Source organism: Ruditapes philippinarum, unplaced genomic scaffold (genome assembly GCF_026571515.1).
Source record: "Ruditapes philippinarum isolate M1 unplaced genomic scaffold, ASM2657151v2 ctg4774_1_1_1_1, whole genome shotgun sequence".
NCBI lineage: Eukaryota > Metazoa > Mollusca > Bivalvia > Venerida > Veneridae > Ruditapes > Ruditapes philippinarum.
This window is the reverse complement of record NW_026866099.1, coordinates 28029-55819: the sequence shown is the minus strand read 5'-3', so window position 1 is coordinate 55819 and position 27791 is coordinate 28029. Positions and strand designations below refer to the sequence as shown.

The window sequence follows — 27791 nt, the reverse complement described above, 5'->3', positions numbered from 1 at the left end:
TCAGGAATCTATTGTATTGAACCGGAGAGCCCAAGCAACGGCTTTCTAAGAATGGACCATAACTATGTTAATGGAACAGTTATTTACGAATGCGAATCCGGTTATGACATAATTGGATATCCGGAGTGGAGATGCCAATCAAACGGAAAATGGGACCACGATTGTGTAAAATGTGCCAGTGAAGGTAACTCATAATTATCACACATCGTCAACAGATGGTGTTTGAATTTTCCAGATAGGTGTCATATATGCTTACACATAATATGTTCTTAGCTATTGAACAAATTTAACACATTTATTTAAAACAATGTCTGCGGATAAAAATTTCATTTAATTGCTTTCAAAGAGATGTTCATATTATATGAGTTTCTATGTTTCGAAAATATGGTCTGCACTATTTGAGTCGGTAAATGAATTTGAAATTTTCCTCGAAATGATCAATAGTTTTGTCTAGATTAAAACATTGGCAAGCCATGTTATGGTACTTTGTGTGGTAAAAGTACGTTTGATCATGATTGTCTTCAGATGCATACTGTTCTCCGCCGTGTTTGCCACCTGGAGCTATGATTACAAATTCTTCAGGGAGTTTTCAGATGGGTGGCGTGCTACATTTTACATGTAAATCCGGCAAAATATATGGAGGATCTACTAATCGGACCTGCATGAAGAATAGATACTGGAGTGGCACCCCTATAGATTGTACAGGTAAGTTACGTAATACACTGCATGCAATCCGTAAATGATATCATATAACTAGTAATTTTCAATTCGTTTAAATAGCTTAACATATATTCGCTCGATTGCCCGACATACCGAATGTATTAAGTTACAGATGTGAGGAAGCACAAATTGTTAAGATACTTTGAATATTTTCACGTACAAAAATTTTAACAGGATGATATGTTTTGTGAGACATGGTCCTTACTTACACAAAATACCTCCCATTTAACCAAGAACACACTTATTCGAAATTATTGATAAGATGCCTCCTCCCCACTCCGACCATGTTGCATATTTGATTTCAATATAAGTCATTATGATAAGAACGAATGTATGTTTATGATTCACAGGGGCGTCTTTGTTTGATTCTTTTGTGGGGATAGAACTGTTATCAGCTATGAAACAGATTTCAGAAAACAGAACGGAGGATTCGGTTAAAAAAGATACTACCATTGGTATGAACATGGACAGCGTAGACGTTTACCTGCTTGTTGACATATCTAAAAGTATTACACGGGAAAAGTTAAACACAACTTTAACTTTTCTATTAGCTTTAATCACAGAGGTATTGATTTCACTTATTCAACTCAAAAAGTAAACTTAATTTTTAAACAAATCACTTAAAGAACGTCACTGAGAAAGACAGGCAATCTAAAACTTGGCACTTTATCCCTTAGTTACATCAAATCAATATGTTGTTATGTTGTATTATGACGAGCTCAAATTATCTTTGAAATAACAACACATACAAAAAACTGAAAAAATCCAAAAAACTATAAAAAAAAAAACAACACGAAATTACAACCGATACGTAAAAACTTACTCTTATCATACATTATTTTGGCAAATACGGAGGATGATTCTTTATTGGGATTGTTAAAACGTGAAATTGTCAATACTGGTTAGTGCGGAGACGGCTTAATACGGAGACTGATAAACTGTTAAACGTGGGGTCTTGTCATTACGCAGCTGATACAAAAACTGTTTTTCTTCCTATTATGTTAAGAAATAAATCGCAATTAGATACTACTTCTTCCGTTGGTTTACTTCAATTAACATGATGTTCTTTTTCATAGCTCAATATAAGTGATGAAGAGACTGGTACAAGGCTAGCACTAACTTTCTTTGCCTCTAAACCAAAAAGGATGTTTGACCAACATTCAGATTTTGAACCAACACCATTTAGGTCATACAGCGAAGCAATAAAGGAAATTAGAACGTATATGAATAACGAGGAACTACTTAGAATAAGTCAAGAAACCAGTAAGTTGTTTTTTTTTCACTTACATGCAAACATGTACAACTCCGCTGAACGGCATAGATTTATACACACACACAAATCTTTTACTTTTGGACTGTCAAAATAACTATACAATGGTATCTGTTGATCTTGTTTTCTAAATCTTTACACTGAGGTATAGTGTACATTCAAATCGTTAAGATAGCAACTATTTCATGATCAAGCGAGGTTTAAGTGAATATGTTTAGGGAAGGCACTCTGTGTAGCTCTTACTTTTTGGGGGAGAAGAGAATATTGTTGTGGGAAATTGTTGTTTTGAAAGATGTTGTTGAATTTGGTTGAACTTAATTGTGGTGATCTTAATTGACCACGGTTCAATGGTTGTAATAAGTTGCTGCATTACATTTGGTTGTCGAGAAATATTGGTTAAGTAAGATATATTTGGCTTACATTGGTTAAGTTGTATTGAGTGATTTCGTCTTGTCAAAATTCTCAAAGTTTATGCGTTGGTTTTGAAGATATCTGTAAATATTGGTTGTTCTGGTTTAAGTTGTTTTCTGATACTGATTACATTTTGTTAAGTTAATATTTTGTTTGAATAGTTGTGGTTTATAGTATATCTTAGATTTGTAAAATAATTCATTTTGTGTTCTTTATTTTGTTTGAACATAAGTGATTTAGAGCTTTGGCTTGTCATGTGTTTAGTATTTGTTAGTATTATTAGATATTGTGTATAAGTAGGTAATGAATGGGGTGTGTTTGTTTTTGGTGTGAATAATGATCAAAGTTTGTTGTTTTAATGTTTATCTAGATTTTAGATAGAAAAAGATAAAAATACTTAAAAAATAGTCTTAACTAAACAATTCCTTTGCTAGTTATCTATCTGACAATATTTAAATGATAAAATTGGTTATAGTTTTATTATAAACCCCTTTCTTTGATTAAACAACATCAGAGCCAGTCATTCTCCTGACAGAAGCCATAAGCCGCTTTAAATGGAGTATCGTACCGAAGGTTCTATGATGACCACAGTATGAACACATCTGCGGATGTTTTTAAATTCAAAGTTAAATCATTACAATGTTTAAGTGTGAAATTCTCGTTAAGCCGTTACTAAGGGGCGTGAACGGTATCTTTCTCTTTAAAGTAGAGTCCATGAACAGGCTCAATCCAACCGAGCATGCAACATTTTCAATTTTGTCGTGTCGGTGTTCTACAGAGATTCCGTATTTCTCTATTCAAAGAGGAAAATTGCCAGTGCGTGCAATTTAAAACGTTTCAGAGTGTATCATATAGACCTTTCAATCATAGAGCTTTATAATGTGTAATAAAAGTTTTAATTAGGATCGGATTCAAGTTGCCGGCCTTTTATGACTTCATTGGGGGATGCGGCGGACTTTGCCTATAACAATAAGTACACCAATAAAAATACCATATGATGAAATTACTCTTTTAAAGGTTTTATATTTCATATGTTCCAATGACATACTCAAAAAGATGACATTTCTATTACTGTAAAACTAAAAAAGTTGACACATACAAACATATTTGAATTATTAATTCAAATAATCCAAGCTTTGTGTTGTGCTAAAACAATACCTACATTTTTTCTGTAAATTTAATTAGGTTTATTAAATAATGTATGTAAATCATTGAGTTTTTTACATATTGTACTATTCATAATTTGTAAATCTAATACTTGAATTTTTACAAAAGAAATAACATAAAAAAACATAGATAAATAAATTAATAAAAAAATATAGAGATTTGAAATAAAAAGGATTTTCATTACATATTGAACTGTAAAATATGTAATGTATACGCAGATCACGGGACTGCAATAGCAGCGGCATTGGATGACGTACTTGTCCAACTTGGAACTAAATCGGTTATGTTTAAAAGAAATGGTGGCAGGATATCCAAGCAAGTTTTGATTATTATAAGTGACGGTAAGTGACTATTGCTAAACATAATTTTTATTTAAAATATACAGATTAAAGTGGGTGTTTTTTTTAATTCAATTTATAGTATGTTAAATTTTGAGTTCACAACAATATTATACTGGTCATGCGATGACTTTGCAATTTAAACTCCAGTATACTGCGGCAGACACCTTAATACTTTCTGTTTTCCGTTTTGAACTATATATATAATATATTTTTTATCTAATTTCATGTTCGCATATTTTTGGATTCAGGTCCTAAATAATATTTACATTATAGTATAAGATACTTTTACAATTAATAAATTTACAATTGCATACAATTAATTTTGCGAATGATTAAATAATGTAAGAGGAAAAAACAGTGGATAGCTTTGCAACATTTTTTATGGTCTGTATGTGATGTCAATCCATGAATATTTCTTATTTCACACATGGCATAACAAACAACCTAACGCATTAAAACAATATAGCCACTATTGAAAAACTTGCAATTGTAGTGGGCATTTTGCAATGATAATGGTATAAAGTGTAAACAGCTTCGTATTTGCTGTATGTGGAATGCCAAATTATTGTTTAAATTCTGATTAAAGTGATAACAAAATAATTTGTATGAAAACACTTTATTGTATTGAAAGCCCGTGAAACATACATTAAATAATTATAAAAACTACTGAAAAGAACACGAGAGTATTTGTCTCCCAGAACATTTTAATTTGGTAAAGTATAATTTAAATGTTTATTAAAATACTAAGACGATATTTTTTCGTTTGAGTAAAATATGGAATGTTTTTTCAAGAAATATGATAAAATTCCATATATTTTCACGAGCCGTTAGGTAAATATATATACCATATTTCAAGAAAAGTGAAAAAAATACAACCTTTTAATTCAATTTTACCTTCAAGAAAAAAAAAATGAAAAAAAAAAAAAAGATAAAAAAGGGTCACGAAAACTTCCATTTGTTACTCAGTTGCAATTGTACAGCACGCAGTAATACATTGCCTATTTGAAGATGCGGGATGCAGTTCAATACACAATTTATCACAGCCATCTTAAACTGTCTTGGCCGAGTGTCTGAAAAAGTAGTCCCAAAAATTAAAATGAGTTTTGACACCGCCCATTTTCATATTTATTGTTTATATTTATTATTTGTTTTTTTTTACAAATATGATACATATTTAACTGATATACTACCATGTTCCATGTGTAGAATTAAATGAATAGCCATTTTTGTTACATATCTAGCAAGAAAGGACAATACAGATTTAAGAACTTTACTGTTTCTACTTTTCTTATAAGATATTTAATTAGATATGGCTTAAGCATTTGAAAGAGAATTAAAAGGATAGAAAGACATAGTTCAGACCAATGTTCTAAAACTGTTTCATTAACAATTTAGACATCTTCCTTTTCAGTTTTGTCTTTTCTAACAGATTTAAGATTGACGTTCTATGAAATTTTACTATATAACAGGACTATTTACAACAATGGGTGATCCAACTATTGTCGCTTCAAGACTTAAAGTGGATTATGGGGTGGAAATATATTCAATTGCAATTGGGGACCATACAGATACCGCCGGCTTTAATACGATGAGCAACCTGGCTTCACACATTGAAAATGAACAACATTTCTTTCAAATAAGTAATGATGAAGCTGACTTAAATATGGTTATAAAAAATATGATCAACAAAGGTAAGAGGTGATATGTTTATCTTTATTTCTAAAAGCAATTGTCCTTTTAATCTTCCAATGGTTCTATAAAATGATATTATTAAGAAGCAATTACAACTGTCCTTTTTCAATACCTGTAAATAATTATATAACATTATATGTAAACGATCCCGGGCTTAAAGCAGCATGCCTATAGATAAGCTTAAATATTCTAAGAAAATCGATTTTGGGAAAAGTATACATGTATTAAGATTTTAAGAAAAATTAAAAATGATTCAAGATTCGAGTAATATTTAAATGTTGTGTGTGACTGATTTTGTCTGTTTTTTAAAAAGGTTAATAAGGAAAGGTAAACCTTTTTTAATGTCCTTTAATCTGATACTTCAATATAATTGTTACAGTAGCTGAAAAATCACAAACTTGTATGAATTGTTAAATACCGCGCTTCATTTGGGTTAAAGTGTTACAAACCTAAAGTCATTTTATACAGCTTGGTCAATTATTAGTACATTTTGTCACTTTTCAAAGAATTTCCACTTTATTTTTTTTTCAAATATATCAAAATTCTAGTAGTACGTAGCTCTCATACATGCTGATAATAGTCCGTATTTCTTTAAATAATACCTACGAGGGACAACTACGGAAGAAAAAAGGTAACAACAACGGAGGTACAAAATATAACTGAGAGGTAAAGTGGGGACAACTCCTGAGAAACAAAATAAACAACTTCGGACACACAAAGGGGACAACTTCTCTGAAAATCGGAATGAACGACATTGGAAACGGAGAGGAGGCAACTAGAGAAGCACAATACAACAACTAATCAAGCACAATAGCAACAACTAATGAATTACAAAGGATCAACTTCAAAGGAACAAATGTCATAACTACGGTAACACAGAACGGACAACAAGAGAGGACCACAAAATACTTCCTATGGAAACACACAAAGAAAAAATCCTACGGAATAACAGAAGGAAAAAGTGTACAACTACAGGGAAACAGAAGGATTAACTATAGAATCACAGAAGGGAAAGCTACGGGATGATCAGAATGAACAAATACTGAAACAAAGCGATGACAACTGGGAAGAATAGAGAGAACCGTAGCATTTTGATTGGTGAAGAACGTTCTAAAGCAGTCTTGCCTACAAAAATTTTAGGTTATTTGAAAAAGACATTAAACAATTACCAAATTATGAAAAACGTTATAACAATTATATTTATCAGGTCATTTAAAGGGAGACACAGGCAAAATTTTCATTTCTTTGTTTTGATTTTTCATTCATTATTCTGTAAATGCACTGAAAATGAATACATTAGACAGTCAAAGGAACAAAACTTTTCTCCATATAAGAATAAAATGGTGGTTTCCTAACTTGACCCGCGTGGGTCAGGTTAGAGCGCTAGGATTTCACAATAGTTGTCACAGTGAACTCTGGAAACGTTAAAGAACATGTCAAATGAATGACTTAGACTTGTTTCAATCATACAATATTCACAATATCTGTTATTTTAACTTCAAGGGTTTGTTCAGTTTTAAAACTATTCGATGATTCTGTTGGCGTCTAAATTTTGTTCAATATATATATATAGTTACACATGACTTCAAACACAAAAGATTAGAATTTATTTAAACAGAAATTCATGCTCGAACTTTAAGAAATGTCATTTAAGCGTGATTTGAGTACATAAGATCACTTTAATATTTTTGTCATTATTTTGCCTGAATATCCCTTTAAGTGTACAACAACTACTACTACTACTACTTGTAATAGTAGTAGTAGTGAGTGAGTGAGTGAGTTGGTGAGTGAGTGAGTGAGTGACATGTGTTATTTACAATATAATCATATACAAATATTTTAATAAAGGTATAAAAACACCCGGCCTCATGGGGCCTATTAGTCAATGTCGAATTAGATACAGTATCTATGTAAACGTTTCAAATATTGAATATAAAAGTAGTACAAGTTCAATTTCAAATATATGGACGTTGACGTAGAATAGTATTTTTCAACTATTATCTTTATAAAGTAACATATTCAAATTAAGCTATCAAATATATGAGTAATTGATGGATTTAAATATTAGTGATACACATATATATGCGTCTGTGCAAATTGCTATGAGAATATAAGGCTTCGCCCATACATAAAAGCTTTCACAATGTATTTTGCTGTATTTCTAGCATTTTTATTTATTAAAAAGGTCAGTCTATCCTTATTTCTTTTGATATAGGATGGATCTGTCAATAAATTTTCAAACACATGCTGTCAAATCTTATCATCGTGTGTGCATTCTACAAGAAAATGAGTTTCATTTTCTAGTTGTTTTTGGTCAAAAAATGTACATATTCTCAAGTTTACGTAGAAGTAGTATCCCGTGGTCACAATAAGATAAAATGATCAAATAACTGTCAAATAAATTAACATATATTGTCACTGTAAAACTCGCAAACAAAAGCGCAGCCACTTTGTTTGTATTTGTTATTATAGAAATGAGGGGAGGGGGGGGGGGGATAGGGGATATAAAAAGCAATACAATAAGCACAACATTATCCAACTTCCAATTGAATAGATCGCACATATATGTCGGACCCGCATTTCATGCATTTGTCGATACTTCTCGAAGGATGTACATGTACATTCGTTACTAAAATTCATGTATTTATGTACTGACAACATTTCATGAGAGGATCGCTGCTTGAAATGTCTTTCTTTAAGCTATTGATATGATTCACAAATTTTATTACATTTCATGTTCACTCAATATTTTATCCATTGTCGTCATTCATTTTGCATTTATAGCAAAATCATACCTTGAATTTTTGGAAATTTATAACGGCTGTGTTTAGCACAAAAAACTGTTCTATGTACAGACCGTATAATCATAATTCTAGGTTACTGTACTTCCATGTCTATAAGATGACACTACTGTGTCACATTGAATGTTCCATGATAACCGCCGTATGAACACATCTGCGGATGTTTCTTAATTCAAAATTCATCAATTTTTTGTTAAAATGTTAAATTCTGCTTAAGCCGGTGCTAGGGGGCGTGGACGGTAACTTGCACTTTCCAGTACCGTCCATGAACAGGCTCAATCAAACCGAGCCTGCAACATTTTACAATTTTGCCGTGTTGGGCTTTCTTTAGGGATTCTGTTTTTCAATATTTCTACCCACTTTGTTGCTCTAAGAAATAAAAACCTTTCGTTTATGAACTACTTAAAACTTAAAGAACAAATATTTGTTACTTGCATATAATCCTAAATATGTAAACATTTACTTTATGAATCAAGTAAACAAGTTTTAAAACCATCTTTCGTTATTTGCATATGTACATTTTAAAGTTATAAGCCGAACAGACGGCATTAAGACCGACCTATTATCAGTTGTAAGCGAATTTCCACATTTAGATAACCTCTATGATATAAAAAGACAGCAGAGAGAACTGCTAAGTATATGATTCTTTATGATGTATTTACTAAATCATACTTTTTCTTATCATTTAGATAATTATGACATATCCTGTGGATTAACAAAGTCCCATTTAACAGAGATCTCAAATCTAACAGAAAACAGATATGAAGTAGATGCCAAAAGAAATGCTTGGCCATGGATGGCAGAGCTCCGAACGGTACGTTTGCTATAAATGTATAAATATAGAGTATTTGACAAGGTTATTTTACAATACTACATTAATGAAATAATAAGTGAAACTGATAAGATTTCTCTCGGTTTCTCTCCATCTGTCTCTCCGTCTGTATGTTCGTCATTCCGTCCACAAAAGCTGAATCCGTGACACCACAAAAAGTAATTGCAATATTTATACATGAAAATTCAAATATAGGTAGATGGCAGTTTTGATATTATGCACGTCTTATTTACTTCTTATATTGAATAATTGGTTACTATGGCTACAAATAGACTTAAAAATGCAAACATAACAATATTTGTGTCTGTTTTCAAAAACTGGATTCCGTGATACCGCAAAAATACGGAAAATGTTTCAATGAAATTGGTTTGATTGCAGTTCGGAGAATTTGATCCATTCATCAAGGGCCGGCGATCGCGTTCAGATTTCTGATTTAAAATGTTACGCAGTAAAATCTTTTACACTATAACTTCTTTATTGTATTGGGTATTTACTTAAAGCTTCAAAAGTATGTTTCTGATCATAAACCACATCATATGTGACAAAGTTTACACCTTTAGCACCAATATTATCAGACTTATCCCTTGAACTTTTTTTCATGAAAAAATGTTTTTGTGTAAAACACCTTATTTCTTAACGTATCTACTTAAAACTTCAAATATATGTTACTTATCATCACCCACATTATATGTGGCAAGGTTGATAATTGTAGCTCCTATGTTATCAGAAATTATCATTATTATTAGAAATTATCTTTTAGCGTTTTAACTTCTTCATTTCTTAAAGGATTTACACCGAACTACCACATGATAATAATATGACAGGGTTTTTATACCTAGCGTCCATATTTCAAGAATATTTATCCCCCTTAAACTTTATTCTTTTTACTTATTTATTCTATATTTTCTTATTTCATCATTGATTTACTTCAAATTTCAAACATATATTCATTATCCAGACCTAAATCATACTTATAAGATTCATAAACGTGTTGCGCATGTGTTTCGACGTAATTATTTTACTCACTTTTCTTGTTGGTAACTATAAATGGTATTTCTTTTAGTTTTAATAAAAGAAATAGTAAATGTAACATAAGTTAAGCATATTTATGTTTGACATTTAAAAAGCTGTTGTACAACATTATTTCCTCATTACACAGGAAAGCGTAACACATTTCTATGATACAGACAAACTAGGAAACTCTAAAGTTCATTTTTTTCCACAATATTATAATTGAATGGCCCTGGCTTTGTGAATGTAGCTGACATATTTCTTGTAGGGTTAATACTGGTAGGAGATATTTGTATTGCTTGTTATACTTTGACAATAGTTTGTTTTGGTATGCTATTCTACGGAAAAGGAATGAAAAGAAATGAAATCAGATGTTTGTTTCCAACCTAAACTCAAATCAATAAAAAACAATAAATCAGGTACTGCGTATATGAATTCCAATTGACGAGTATGCCCGATACAAAGAGGATTATAAAGTTCCTTCTATAAACTCGGGATTTATTGTCATCGGCTTGAATGTATGAAAATCAATATTTATATATTAAACTATAAATTAAACGAATCCAGCACTATCCGACAATGCGTGATGCAAGCTGTCTGTCACAGAGATTATATTATCAATACCAGGTTCTAAATTAAAAAACAGGATTAATTCAATCAATTACTAATCAAGAAAGATACATGACGAGTAGTTGTATGCTGTCAACACTAAGAAATTATGTTTTATGTATTATATATTAATCGATCTTCGTAAAATTTGTCTTGGTTGATATTGATGAAATTTACGACATTCCGTTCATGAAAATCCCTTCCGGAAACCGGTAAACAAAGCATGCTGGCTATAAATTATATTTCTACATTATCTATCATTATTTTTGCTATAAGTATGAATAGATATTTGTTTTAGATACGGCGACATAGTCTTTGAGTAATGTACACGCAAGTTTGACTTAAATTTGGCTCATTTAAGATTTTATTATGGAATTGTGAAACAGCGGCCTAACAGTCTCCAACAATTCCTGCAGGACCGTCATGTAATTTTAGCATCGCATTATATAAAAGCGCGAGCAGCGCGCCCTTGATTGACCTTAAACACGTTTAAAAATTAATAATGCTAAGGCACGTAATTCTCAACACTTGTCTTTCACGACTGTTTTTGTTGCCTTTGTGATTGTTTGATCACCAGCCAGAGACGAAAATGAATGTAAGGATGGCGTCCTATGTTTGAATTCTCCAGTTGGAAGTTCCACGGTTCAGTTAGTTTGTTTCTTGTTTGTTTATTTTTAAACGATGACGGACGCTTAAGATGGCATTGACCTTCATATTTTCTTGGAAGCTTTGATGACAATTATTGATTTTTTGTGTTATGCGGCTGGCCAATCAGAGTTAAGGGCGCGAACGACGTCTGTTTTTGTGCATGTTTTTTACGGGTTGTATTTTTATGAAGATAAAGAGAAGCATGAACATGCATGCAGAGAATACCAAGTTGGATTTGAAGTCAGTTTAGTAAAAAAATCTATTGACAGTGTTACGGTTCTGTTCACGTTTTTACGGGAAATTTGATGAAACTTCTAAAACGTAATAACAAGAGATAATTTTCATCTGCATACATTTTTAAGCTGTTTAGAATGGATCGCATTCATATGTTATGCTCATGTCTCAGTCCTTCCTATTATTAACACATCTTCTTGAAGAATGTTATATTTTGAAATGAAAAAGATACAGCTTTATGCCTGTGTTATTGCTTAAAGCTATTTTAATATGTGAGCAGTAGTTCCTCACTTATCTCACTCTCACTCTGTATGTCTATGCGTTGTTTTTTTGTGTAAGAGCAGTGGTATATGAATTTATTTATCTCATCTCATTCTCTTTTGCATGTGCTTTCGTTCGAGCATTGATGTAAGAGTATTTTACACATCACTCTCTCATGTATGCACAGTTTAGATTAATTATGGTTATCTATGTGCTTTTATATTTTATCCAAAACAATGAGGCCCAAGACCTTGGCCAATATGTATGAAGCTAATGTTTATAAAGATTTCTTTACAATTTTATTGTTGATACTTACATGATATGTCATTTACTTCTTCCCTTATGTCTCTCATTTGTCATATGAAATTGATTAGGGTATTGGGACTCTAGTCTCATTTTTTAAGTCGCCTCGACTAAGATTCGAACAAAATTCGACGTTATTCCTTAGTGCAGACAATATTCAATCAAGGGGAACATGCATTTGTTTTCAATAGCATTAGAACAAGCTTCATTATAGAATAAACAAATACTTCTATCAGTGGTTTGATATTTATAACGTCCCATTTTTTTTATCTGATTGCAACTACTCAACATATCCTTTTTTTGAAAATAAAACTTTTTCAACATTAAGATAAAATTTAGGTACAACAAGTCCTTAATTAGACTGTAACCCTGCCAGATTTACCTATGATAGAGTCTACACTGTCAAATCAACCATGTTTTGACATTTTATAATCAATACTCCTTCAAAACGCTCAAATACCCCTTCCTCATTATGTAATAATAATCACTGTCCGTCTTTCCGCTCGTCTATCAATTCTGTCTGGAACATAACTGAAAAATTAATTGAGATATCAACTTAAATCTTCATATATAAATTTCACATCATTACTTAATGTAGAGCAATTCTTATTTTTCTTTTTCATTTACCATTCGTTGATTAAAGGTCTGTCTCAAAGTTGTTTTTCTTGCCACAAACGTAAGATAAAAATCGACAGACACATTTACATTTTTAAAGAACAACGTTATTGTACACATACTAGGTTATTCAATAAATGTATTCATAAAACGCGATGAAAAGATGATTTTGTGCAACGAATTTAATGAATTAATTATTTAACCTAAGCGAATACATTATTTCTATTTATCGCATATCTGTAAAAAAACGGTTAACAGTTTTAAAAATGTCATTTTTCATTGATTTTAATTATCGTGCATTTTTCCATTGCTGTAATTATTTTTCAAGCATGACAATAAAACTTACTGCAGGTAAATTGGTATGATGAACAAATAAAATAAATGAGTTTTACTTATGACTGAATTCAATTGGGATTTCGTTTGAACTCTCTAGAATAAGGGTCAAGTTCACTGATACTTAAAATAGATACTCCGTTTCCAGTCAATTAAAATGTTTAAAATCAGATATTTCAATGAAAGTTGGTATATAGTAAAATTCTCTGTTGTCCTCCCTTGGGATTGCCATCGGGTCCCTGGAGTTAAAATCAAGGTCACTGTTACTTAAGAAAATCGATTTTCGATCAATACTAAAGGTTGGAATAAAATGTTTCAATTAAACATGGTGTATTGCAAGCTTATGAGAAGACCTTGGTTGTGATTCTGTTTGAGCTCTCTCATGTCAAGTTAAAGGTCACTGTTCCTAAAAAATGATAAAAGATTTTCGGTCAATAGCAAGATTTCGTTCGGAATGAGATTAATTCAGTGAAATTTGGTGTATAGCAAAAAAGTGTACAGAAGTGGCTTGGAATGTCTGTTTTGCCTACAATGGTCAATGTCAAGGTTACTGTACATAGAAAATGAGAATCGATTTCCGGTCAAAACATCGTATTTGGAATAAGTCAATTTGCTAAGCAAAATTATCATAATTCTGATTTTGATTATTGTTATTATTATTATTATTGTTATTTAATGACTTTTCATGGAATTGCTTTTGGACCTCCTAGGGTCAAGGACAAGGTCACTGCTCCTAAAGTAGAAAATGGATTTTCGTTCGATAACTACAGTTAAGAATGAAATCTTTTAATGAACCTAGTTACTTTCTCTTACAAGTTTATGTGAATACCTAAATTCAGAATGCTTTATGATTATGTAGGTCAATGACTGGAGTCTTAAATGAGATTTTCATTAGAACCTAAAAAACTATGTCAAACTAAGCGCAAGCAGGCCCAACAAAAGTCCCCTGACTACTAAGCATAATATCTTTAAGCATAAGCAAGATATAGTGCGGAAAAACACATTTTGATATGTTATTTGACCTGTGACACCTTATAGTTATATTAAATCCATCCATTTATATACAAGTTATAATCAAAAATGAATGTTTATATTTGTTATTTGACCTTTGACCCTGAAGTAAGACCTTGACCTTTGCGACATGCACATAAATATTACTTTAATTACCAAAAGGTTTAAAATGTACATTCTATTTAAATCGTCAAAATGTAAACTATATTTTGATAAATTATTAAAGCTGCGTTTTGTACATTTCATAAAAAAAACAATAGCTACATTTTCATTTAAAAAACGGGTTTTATATCGACTACCTTTCTTGTTTTGGTGTCCAGACAAACAAAATGAGTTTTAAAATCCTTAAATATGCAAACTCATTGAAGCGAAATCAGAAATACAATTGAAACTCCCCCTTTGGTCCATCTGTACATCAAAAGAATATCAACAAACATGGCTATCCGTAGCAATCCGAATTAACAGGTATATTTTCGCATTATATAACAAATGTTTGTCATACAAATGTAATCTTTTTTATGAATTGATTACCTTTTTGGGAACGCCAGGTCATTTCTGTTCTGTTTGTAACGCACAGTGAATGATAAAACGGTAAAAAGATTGTTTGCACAAGACATTTCTATATTTGCTGTGTTCAACATAGTAACAATTGTTTGATTTTTAAATTCTTACAATTTGATGTAACGCATATATACACAAGGGAAATATAGATTTCGTTTCCATGTTCACATAAGTGTAAACATTGGGGTTTTCCAATTAAACTTATATTTTTTGATGAATAATATTTGATGAGATTTACATATATGCTGTTAAAAGAGTAAATGAAACTGTAGAATGCTTGGTTTGTAGGCCGGCGGAAAAAATATTTGCACATATTTATCAGATACAGCTTTGAACCCGTTTCTGAACTAAGCTTCTGTATATTCTATATTTTGTTAAATAAGCATTTAGATGAATATAGAAATTATTGGACTTTCATGTAGTTGCAATATATGATACGAGTCGAAGAGCATCATAACATTAATTTTCAAGTATTTTTCAGCAGTTGCACGTTTTCACTTGTGTTCAGAGGCCTCGGATTGACTGAGCATAAGCAGAATTTACTGTAGTACTTTAAATAATTTATTGACCATGGGAAGATTATGACACTATTTCTGATTAAAATATCTTTTGTGAGAGTTGACACTGTACTGTATATAGAAACGGTGGCGGCTTTTTTTTCAAATTTCAACCCATTATATTTTGACCAGAGTTTGTTGTTAACATACAAGTACAATAATAAGCTACTATTTTTCACAGACTTTCAGTTCTCTTCCCCTCATTTCATACAATACATTAGCGTGAAAAAGGCTATATTTATTTCTCTATGCTTATTGATAAATTAGGTTATTCATTCATTTTGTCAATCAGTCAATTTGTAATTTATTATTTAATTATATGTTTTTTATTTATTGATTTATTCATTCGGTTGGTCATTGATAAATTGATTGATAGATTGATGGATGGTTTGATTGATGGATTGATTGATTGATTGATTGATTGATTGATTGATTGGTTGGTTGAGTGATTGATTGATTGATTGATTCATTCATTTCATTTCTTTCTTTCTTTCTTTCTTTCTTTCTTTCTTTCTTTCTTTTCTTTCGTTCTTTCTTTCTTTCTTTCTCTTTCTTTCTTTATTTCTTTCTTTCTATATTCATTTATTTCTTTATTAATTTTTACAGAGTAGGACACACGTTTGCGGGGGCTCTTTGATAGGAGATAGATGGATCCTAACGGCTGCTCATTGCTTTTCTAGAAGGAAAGTTACAAAAGTTCACTTGAGTGAGTAAATTGATCATTGAAACACTTTTATATACAAACAGGCACTTTAACAGTTCATTTGATTTCACGGGTACTAACAATATTGTGTAACACAGGATTAATTCGCGTGTTATAATCAACAATGATATTATCAAGGAGAAAGCAGAAATTATCATTACCTAAACATTACCTTAAACATTTTTTTGTAGATATAAATTTATTGTGATTACCCAGCCTTTAAACCATCCACTTATCACATTTTGGTCAAAGTGATTAAGGCCAATTGCACATGATCTTTGTAAACACTTGCGCAGAATCTTTGAAATGGTTGAACCGGCAGGGTTTTTTTTGTTTTGTTATTTTTCACGAAAACTCTTCCGTCAATTTTTTAACATAAGAGAAAACTTACAATAAATATCATTTTCACAAAATATCTTAAAAAACATCTTGAGTACTAAGTGGCTCGTAACTTTACGATTAGTGTTTCTCATTCTTAAGTGTGAAATATTTCATTTATGAGTAAAATAACACATATCTTTTATCTTATTGGCAAAATAAACAGAAGGACAAATATACCAGTAATTGCAAACACCTTGTTGAAAATAAAACAAAATTAGATAGACATTTGTTTGATTTGCATTTAAGATCGAAATATATTTCACTGAGTGCACACTAGATGCAACATTTTTACGAGTGGCGTCACCGTACCAATGTTGAAATTTAGTTCTGTAAAGTTTCTTCAATTTTGCTACATTTTGAACACAATGTATGCAGTTTTTTACTTGCTTCTCCTAAGGTAACAAACTTAAGAAACGACGTAATTTATTCCTGTAAATTATTCCATTTAGATATGAAATATCAATTTCATCCGCATTCAAATATTATCTGGCTACTGTAACAGTAAAAAATATCAAAAAGAATGATCAAATATAATTTCACTGTGGAAATTAACAAATAAAATTTCACTTTCAAGTGCAAAGCATGTAATCATAAGAATTATTTAAAATTGCATTTTCATCACTCTATGAAATATGATTTTCCGATTTTAGGTCTAAACAAACACAAATAGGCTTAAAACTACATTTATTCACATTCTCTGTATCATTTAAAAAAAAGCATAAATAGTTCTATAGTAGACTATGTGGTCTGGGCCGGCTTCGAATTTTGAAAATAATGTTTTGTACATTACTGTCAGTAATATTTTACTCAGGGCGGCCATCCCACGTAATCAATGGCATCGAAATTGTTATAGAATTGTGGCGGCACGCATAACAAACCGATACATACTGAAATGTTCAAAGCAGTTCTCTCATTTCGATACCAATTTATAAACGAACTGAAGTCTTGCAAAACGCAATCTTCCTTTTCCCGGTACCTATTTATCTCCAAATGACGATTTTGTGTAAACATTCGAACCGCGGTTTGGAAGCGATGCAGAATTTCAAGTGAAAATTGTAATTTAGTGTGAAGCAATCATGTTTTATGTCATTTTATCGTTTAAATCAGTTCTCTTTTTCGCATTTTTGTGTACTTTGGAGGAGCGTGAAAGCATATTTATTTTCATTATATTCAATGCGTTTAGTCATGACTGTGATAAAAAGAATTTGACTTACGTCACCATACAATATCAAATCATATATATTATTTTTTTAGAAAGCGAGCCGTTTTCGACCTTTATACCATTCTTTCCATTTGTTAAGCATCATCTATAATGTATGTGAGATCATGTATACATAAGGATCCGTCACCAACTAAAACACTAAGTTGCGCAAAATATGAAACATGGCATATTGTTTTTCAAACAAGAGCCCGTAACACTAGCAATAATGTTTACCTTCCATTGCAACTATCGATCTAGGTATATATCTTACTTACGTAACGTTTGGATACACTCTTAATAGAATTTCTTAAAAATTAAAAGATTCAAAAGCCCTATTAAAGTCTTGGCATAAAATTGAATTTAGCCCAGATTAAAAATTTCTCAAAACTGTCTTACATCAAGTAATAAGATTTTGATTATGTTTCATTTGTAAGTTAAATTCAAATCGCTTCGTGTGCAAGTTTTGTACTCCCGGAATAACAAAATAATGTCAGAAGAGGAGCAATTAAAGTTAAATTTAAGTCGAGAATGCTTAACGCTTAATAACCATTTTCTGTTGCATTTCTGCATTGCGTCAAGACAGCGGTCCGTATGTTTGAACAAACTATGATGTTTTTTTAAGTTGTCTGTGGAAACAAGGAGATAGAAAAAAAAATGGTTTTGAAATAAGAGTACAGACTTTGAAAATATGAAATAGTATAGAAAAAAGAGTAAGCGCACAGAATGAGAATTATGTCAAGTTTAAGTATACATGTTTATTGTAGTTGCTATATTTGGTTTTGTGAAAAACTAAATCTTATTAATTGTGTACAAAGTAGATTTATGTAATTTTATGTTTTAGGAAAACTTGAATTGCATGAAGAAATAGGAATCGAAGAGCAAGAGATCTCACAGAAGAATATATATGTACACCCAAGATACGACGAAAAGAATAAACCTTCAAGACTGTATGACATTGCATTAGTTAAACTAGATGAAAGGATAGGACGGAAACCCGATCTGCTGCCAGTTTGCTTATGGGACAAAACCATTGAAAGTATACCTTGATTTTGAATTTATACATTTTAATGAATGAAAACCAAATACTGAACACCTTTGTCTAGCTAACAAGTATTAAAGGGTTGTGCACATATTTATTGTATAGATAAGACAAAGATGGATAAATTTAGCTTAGTATAGTTTAGTTTAGTTTAGTTGAGATTGGAAAAAGTTAAAATTGATATTTTTTATAAAAATATAACATTTTTAACTTGAACGCAAAACTAAACATAGATCGTGTACGATGCAATATATTTATGATTTTAATGTATTTTATTTCGTTGACAATTAATAAGAATTGAAGAAAATAATGTTTCGTTTTCATGAAATAAAAGGTTTTCGGATAAACGAAATAAGATTTAGCACATGCTTAATGGTTGTCACATTAATGCTTTTTAGTTTAAATAACGCGGATAAGTGTGCTTAAAATAAAATGCTTAATAATTTCTACGTGTTGAGTTATGTTCCTGGCACTAAAAAAAGTGCAGATAAAGCCTACTTATATTTGTTAACGATAATGACAACCCGATTGCTACATTTCTTATCGGTCAAAAATTGAAATATACTTGATTTGTTTACGATTTGTATCTATAAACCAATACTAATTGATCTAGCTAAAGTTTAAAGGTTTCATATGTTATTGTATGTAGACATAATGGATAAATTCTTTATAGAGTTTATTAGTTATTACAAATTACAACATTATATTGTTATTTGAACAAATAAAAACATGTCTGTGGGGACAATATGCAATGTTTTAATGACTTGAATTAGTCAAGAACTGAAGAAATAATGTTCCTGAAAGAGTTCGGAACAATATTACACACTGAGATTCTGACAAACTTTAGTTCATAAACTGCATTATGCCCGAAAGGCCATGTTTTATTTGTTATATTATACCAAATCTAAATCTTTTCATCCCTTTTGTTCCTGTCATTTTTACTATAATTTGCTTTCAAATAATTATTTATTGGTTCAATGTGTGAAATATCTTAAACCCTAGTAGGATATTTTATTTTCAAGTGATACAGTAAAAAGATCATGTTCTTATTTTGTTATTCAATTTTTGTTAATCAAATTAAATAGGCAAAAAAAACCCGAACTCTAAGATTTTCGTAAACTGTATGAATAACACTTATAATCAATTTAAAGACAAATCATGACATTTGATCAACATGTTATAAATTTATGTGAAACAAAACAATAAATTCAGTAAAAAGAATCATTTAACAACAAATAAAATATTATACCTCATTAGCATACGCCCGTCTATATTTAATACGACGTCATTCAGTCCATATAAGAATTTTATGGACCGGATGACGTCATATTAAATATAGAAGGGTGTATAATATTAAAGGTTACGATGTCGCTCTTTTGCGCAACTATATGTTATAACATCGATGTATATGATAATTCACTGTTACAAAAACGTTCTATTTCGTTTTTAATGTTACAATATAGCTATATTAGGAAAATATAAATTTACCGATATTCCTTTTTATTGCTACCCATATGTCACCATATCGACACAATATGGTTATTTTGTTTTAAAAACATTGCTCTGGTAGGATATCATATGTTATGATATTGCTCTGTTAGGTTGATATATTGTACGATATCGCTCTATTCTGTTATAGTTTGTCCCGTGTTTGAATTTTAAAGTAAGGATATCTTAATAAACAGCTCTGTTAGGTCAATATATGTTTGTAACATCGCCCCCTTATGTTGAAATATGTAAAAATTACGATGCATTAGATCTGATAAATGACGATATCGCTCTTTTAAATTTTGATATGTCACAAATCACTCTTTTATTTTATTATATATGACGATTTCGTCTTCTTATACTAGTATTAGTTACGATATCGCTCTATTAGGCTATAATGTTACGATATTGTTCTAATAGGTTATTACATATTATTTTTGTCGTTATGTCATCATGTATGGGTAAAATCTGTAAAAAATTGCTTAATGTAACATTTATTTTCTTCAAGGAAATTTGTTGATTTTTCAGATTGTTTAACTCTAGAATATACGTGACAAGGTGATAAATACTTAAATTAAATGATTATGAAAAGTGTAGTTTTTAGGCGGGAAATTCCAAGATTTATTTACCGCAAACTTGCATTAGACTCATGCATACAGTTAGCAGCAAACATAGATTTTATGATAAAACAAGAACATAATATAGATTAACATACATTGTTTAAAAATGTGTTTTCCTGATATTGAAACATTGTTTTATATGTTAAGCTGTGCATGATAAATATTTCAGGCAAAACTAATGTTATCTATGAAAAACTTTTTACTAAAACATACGGTGTCGTCACTGGTTGGGGTAAAAGAAACATGAGATCTTTTAACTATGCAAGAACGCTGAAACAAATGCAAATGGAAGTGAAATCATCCAAGGAATGTCTTGAAAACTTGACGTCGGAAGAGAAGGCTGAAGTCAGTACTGATCTTATGTTTTGCGCCGGTGGAGAAGGTTTGTCAGTTACATCATTTTAACTATTTCTGAAATTCATAAAGAATTCAACCAGTTGTTTCATAATGTATAAAGATGATGTACTCAAGATCCAATTAAGCGAATATCCGTCAATTGTATATATATATACATATACACACTTTCCTAATGTTTTTCATTAAGTTTGATGATTAACTTGCTGCATGCATTGTAAATGTAAGTATAGATTGCATTTTACTTTCACTCATTTGCATAAACGAATTGTTTTAGAAAAAGTCGGGGATGAGATCCAATACATTCACGCATGCGCGGGAGATAGTGGCGGTCCTTTTGTTGTCCGTCATCCACTGGATGAAAACAAATTCCTTCAGATCGGTAAGTATTTTATTATTTCTTTTGCATAATTCAAATTTCTACTTCAATAATTAATTGAAGCAATAATATTTACGAATTCTAGCGAAAATAATAATGTTAATGTGTTAGACGAGAAAAGAATAGGGAAAACTTTGAGAGTCCATATACCGGCAAAATATTTTTAAAGATCCTGTATATTGTAATTTAGGTTGTCACCACACTTAAGTGAAATTTTACATATGTAAATAATTATGCTTCTTAAACAATTTTCAAACATCGAAGAAATGTAAAAAATTGAACAGCAAATTTTTGTCCATATTTGATGTAATCGTTAAAATATATGCATTCATTTCTTACTTAGACTTTATAGAAAATAAATTTCTAATTACCTCCCTTTATTAACATGAAGTGTAAATTCGGTAATATTTTTACAAATCATTTTTGGAACTTACAATATTGATAAATCTTCATTTGAGCTTGATATTTATGATATAAAACCATAAAAAAATGTGTTAAAGGATCTTTAAGTGAACTCGGTAGCTAATGTAAGTGAAATTTCAATGCAACTTAAAACTATTGTTGTTTGCTCGAAAATGTAAACATAAAAACAATCTACAATGTAGGGATAGTTTCATTTGGGTTCACGTGCAAGGAAGAGGGCAGATATGGATTCTACACTAAGCTCACAGAAGAACTTCTAGGCTGGATAAATATCACGATAGAGAAAGAAAATAATAAAGGTAAACAAATACATTGCAACACACAGTTTATGATCTCTGATAAATGGGATTTTAAAATATTCATTTTGCAGAATTGTTATAGAATGTTTATAATCAGAAACTGTTAATGTAGAAAAGTTCAGAGATGGTGTGTGTTTTAATAAATCTACTATATTTGATGTAGAGAAGCTAAATCATTGGCACTTAAAAAGTGAATGTGTGTGTGTCTTATTTAAATTGATAATTCCGTTTCTATGTGTACTACTTTGCCAGGTATGTTTGTAAATACATGTAAATGACAATATTTAATTTTTTGATGGATTATTTAGGGTCTATGTTGAATTTAATTTAAACTGGCTTATAGATTACCTCAGCTTTCTAAACATTAAAATAAAGCTACCAACAGCACCTATCTTGATCAGACTGAACTGATGTACAGGCTGCCCTGGTATTACTTTACTGGTTATGATAGCGTACATTGTATGTTTCTGCAGGTTAAGTGTTGAGTTTGGAAAAATGTCAATATTCAAATAAACTCCCCCAAATGTTGTCGGCTACTAGTAAACAGCAGAGCTTTACGATAAAACACTCTATCGCTCCATTTTAGCTAGCGATTTATCGCATACCTAAGAAAGGGATAGCCTTGTTGTTTACCTGGAGTTGACAGCACTTAAGGGGAAGTAGTTTGAAATTATCCATCATCAGAGGACATAAACGGCTAACTTTATACGATGCCTCCGTTCGTTGTCTTGCTTATAATTATTAAAGGGCTAACAAAAACAATCAAAATAATACCTGAGCGTAGAAAAAAAGTAAAAAGAAACAATCATTCAATTTATTTTTGTACATATCATTTCCTTTAATATGTTAATGTAATTTTCTTTTTCTTGATAAGAAAATTGCAGGATATATCTAAAATAGAAAACATATTTGTCGTATTGTAAACGGGCGTATTCAGTCACTGGTGAATTCCAGTAAGATTTCGTAATTGTTTTGACGTGTTTAATTAATTAATCATATTCTTACTATTCTATGATTTACAAAAAAAATGTATTTTGCTATTCAAAATAAATTCAAACATCTTCATTTGAATTGAACAAATAATTGCGCATTTTAGAATTGTTTAGAACGCTGTAAATGTAAGTTAAGTCCGATATGTTTCAATACTTTATTTTTTTGTGGTATTTAACACACTCCGCGTAAACTTTGAATTGTTTGTTATTTTTCAATTGTTGAATGTTCTAAAAGTACAGTCTGTTTCCTAACCATCTGTTTTAAAATACAATTTCTGCAGGTGTTTATCTTCACACTAGTAGAAACATTGGGGGAACTGTGCGGCGTAAAAATGTTAATATAACTATCCGGTTCTGACAACACTGATTTTATGTTTTTAAATAACTTATTAGCACGTATAAAAAATGTTCGCAGATGAACGAAATGTTCTGCGAATCACTAATTTTTAATCAATTTATAATTTTTTATTAATATTACTTACATTTATTAACAGTGCTTAGTGATTGTGACCCTTCGATTGTAGAGTTACTTAAATCTCCGATATATGTTTAAATGCTACACTCTGACATTACATGTACAATTGTAGCGCAGCAAAGAAGGTTTCTAAATAAACAAACCTTCATGGAAAAGTTTAATTTAAGAGTGAACACCTATGTACACTTTTTTACAATAAACACAATACTGTTTAGCGCTGATTTTGGTGTTTTATCCCACTGTTTACTTAATCATATTGTTATATTTGTGTTTGGAAATTCATTACACTAGTTAAAAATTAGTTAAATGAATTACATTTTTTCTTATCATTTAGATAATTATGACATATCTTGTGGATCAACACAGTCCCATTTAACAGAGATCTCAAATCCAACAAAAAACACATATGAAGTCGATGCCCAAAGAAATGCTTGGCCATGGATGGCAGAGCTTCGAACGGTACGTTTGCTATAAATGTATAAATATAGAGTATTTGACAAGGTTATTTTACAATACTACGGTAATGAAATAATTAGTGAAACTGATAAGTTTCCTCTCGGTTAGGTTTGTCCTCCATCCGTCTCTCCGTCTGTATGTCCGTTATTCCGTCCACAAAAGCTGGATCCGTAACACATCAAACAGTATTTGTTATATTTATGTGAAACTTGATATATGAAAATTGAAATATGGGAAGATGGCAGTCTTGAGATTATGCACGTCTCATTTACATCTAATGTTAAACAATTTAGTTGCTATGGCTACAAATAGACTTAACATAACACAAACATAAGAATATTTGTATCTGTTTTCAAAAACTGGATCCCGTGATACCGCAAAAGTACTGAAAATGTTTTTAATGAAAATGGGTAGATTGCAGTGCGGAGAATTTGCGCTTTTTATGTTTCTTCCTATGATCTATTCATCCAGGGCCGGCGACCTTTTTATATTCATTCAAACCATGTGCGAAAAAGATGCAGTACTGTTAAGCTTGACTGACTTATTCCAGAATTATGTCCCCCTTGAACTTCTTTCCTAGAATTAATTATTCTAACTTCTTCACTTCTTAAAAGGATTTACTCCGAACTACCACATGATAATAATATGACAGAGTTTTTAAACATTGCGTCAATATTTCAAGAATTATCCACCTTAAACTTTAAATTTTCCTTATTTATTCTACAATTTTCTTATTTCACTATTGATTTACTTCAATTTCAAACAAAGCTTCATTATCCATACCTACATCATATGTAAATTTAGCTTCTTTAGGAAAAGAAAGTCGATGTCCCCATACGTCATGTTAAAAATGTAACAAAATAAGAGAAATTTAACAGAACTATATTTCAAAATTGATGGTGTGACGTCATGATGTGATGACGTCACAAAGGAAAATGCGCGACGTTACGCGGCAAAATCAGTAAAAAATACTTAATATCATTTAAAAAGCATGAAATAAAAAGAAAATTTATTTGTTTTACATATAAGATTGAAATATATTTCATTCGTGAACACCAGCTATTATATTTTCACTCGTGGCTACGCCACTCGTGAAATATTGCATCTGGTGTTCACTCAGTGAAATTATATTTCAATCTTACATGCAAAACAAACAAATATCCTCTATATAAACTCGGGATTTATTTATATCGACTTGTATGAAAATCAATATATCAAGTTTCATACCACAAGATTTTTTTTTGGAAAAAAAAACCTTAAATTTTATGTTCATTACATATTGTTTTTTTTTCCATTCTTTTTAGGTTATTGTATATTTGAAACGTTGATATTGTTATTAATATTTTAACATTGTGAAGTTATAGTACAATAGCAAGACATGTATGGCTCTGGGTGTCAAGTGAACTTTGCAACACACCAGACAGATACACTAGTCAATGTTATTTCAACAGTTTTATTTTTTGTTTAGTATAGTTACTTTAATCCGGGATTACAAATAAAATAAATTGTAATAATATAATTTTCTTATCCTTAAATGTTACAAGAAACTAGAAAAAACGGACCTGATAAGAATTAGAATAAATATATATATGTCTTATTAAATATATAAGGGAATTAGAATAAACCTAATACAGTTCAGTTCTAATATGGTACTTACTATGTTACTTACTATCATAAAAAACAGGGTCAAAAATTTATAACTACAAAGTTCCTGATAATGTGTATAAAGCAGAGAAATATAAAAAATAATGTTTTTATAAACTATAAATTTAAAGCTCATTAACTATAACTACACTAAAAAATTAAAAAAATTGCAAACAAGGTTTATATATTCATTCTCGAATTGTAATGAGTACTGACGAATATAAATGTATCAGCATTACACATACAGTGTATCAGCATTACACATTCATTTTCAAAGGACTGGTTTTAAGTGGTGGCAAAGATGTAATTTCTTGAGATTATGTACATATTGCGGGCTAACGATATAATAGCCACTCTTTCATCAACCTTTTTTCTTATTAAGTCCGAATCAAGCAGTATCCGAATAATACGTCATGCAAGCTGTCTGTCACAGAGATATTTTATTGTGGTTAATATTGTTAAAGTTTACGACATTCCATTCACGATTAGCCCCTTCCGGAAATCGGAAAACATCACGCAGGCTATAAATTACATTTATTTATCATCTATTATTAATTATGTTTGCTATAAGTATGTATAAATATTTGTTTTAGATACGGCGACATAGTCTTTGAGTAATGTACATACAAGTATTATTTAAATTTGGCTCATAAAATATTTTATTTAGGAATTGAGGAACAGCAGTCTAACAGTCGCCAACAATTCCTGCAGAGCGGTCCTGCAATTCTAGCGTCGTATTATATAAATGCGCGAGCGCGCCCTTGATTGACCTCGCGCACGCTCAAGAGCATTAGAACCAGTTTCAATATTATAGAATAAACAAATACTTTCTATCAACGGTTTGATATTTATAACTTCCAATCATTTTTATCTGAGTGGAACTACTCAACATTTAAATTTGCAAGGGCACAATCTGTCTTTTTTGAAAATAAAACTTTTTCAACATTAAGATATTATTTAGGTACAAATAAGTCCTCAATCAGTCTGTAACCCTTCCAGATTCGCCTATAATAGAGGTTACACTTTCCAATCAACCATGTTTTGATATTTTATAATCAATACTCGTTCAATACGTACAAATACCCCTTCCTTCTTATGTAATAATAATCACTGTCCGTCTTTCCGCTCGTCTATCAATTATGTCCGGAACGTAACTAAAAAATTATTTGAGATATCATATATACAAAGTAAATTTCACATCATTTCTTAATGTAGAGAATTCTTATTTTTCTTTTTCATTTACCATTTGTTTATCTATCTCAAAGTTGTTTTTCTAGCCACAAACGTAAGAGAAAAAAAAAACGACAGACACATTAACATTTTTAGAGAACAACGTTATTTTACATATATGCTATTCACTTAATGTATTCATAAAACGAGATGAAAATATTATTTTGTGCAACGAATTCAAGGAATTAATTACTTAACCTAAGCGAAATACATTATTTTATTTATCAAATATCTAAAATAAGAACGGTTTATAGTTTAAAAAAGATCTTTTTTATTGATTGTAATTCCCATGCATTTTCCATTGTTGTATTTATTTTTGAAGTATGCCAATAAGACTTACTGCAGGTAAATTGGTATGATGAACAAAAAATGAATGAGTATTACTTATAATTACTGAATTCAATTGGGATTGCTTTTTGACTTCCTAAAATAAAAGTCAAGTTCACTGTAACTAAAATAGATACTCTGTTTCCGGTCATTTAAAAAAAGTTTGAAATTAGATTTTTCAATAAATCGTGTTAATCTCTGTTACAAGTTTATGTGAATATCTCAATTCAGAATGCTTTTGGATAATGTAGTTTAATTACTGGAGTCTTAAATGAGATTATTCATTGGAACCTAGCGCCCAACAGCTTATATCAAGACCTTGCTTTTGAGAGCTTCTGCCATCTTCCCCCTACACCCAAGGATGAAGTTCAAAATCCCTGCTTATAACAAAATAAAAATCAAT

At 30.6% G+C, this 27791-nt stretch overlaps 1 protein-coding gene across 1 annotated transcript in view; it reads left to right on the top strand.

Annotated features, from left to right (window-relative positions):
* The window catches only part of LOC132731317 (complement C2-like), a 41198-nt gene that overhangs the window by 5873 nt on the left and 7534 nt on the right, over positions 1–27791 (top strand). Inside the window, exons 5-17 of the mRNA XM_060717485.1 lie at positions 5–184; positions 526–705; positions 1071–1285; positions 1797–1983; positions 3787–3909; positions 5379–5600; positions 9092–9216; positions 15984–16083; positions 18504–18698; positions 20979–21191; positions 21441–21545; positions 22148–22264; positions 24066–24190. Of these exons, the coding sequence (XP_060573468.1) occupies positions 5–184; positions 526–705; positions 1071–1285; positions 1797–1983; positions 3787–3909; positions 5379–5600; positions 9092–9216; positions 15984–16083; positions 18504–18698; positions 20979–21191; positions 21441–21545; positions 22148–22264; positions 24066–24190 (2087 nt within the window). The remainder of the gene's footprint in view (positions 1–4; positions 185–525; positions 706–1070; positions 1286–1796; positions 1984–3786; positions 3910–5378; positions 5601–9091; positions 9217–15983; positions 16084–18503; positions 18699–20978; positions 21192–21440; positions 21546–22147; positions 22265–24065; positions 24191–27791) is intronic.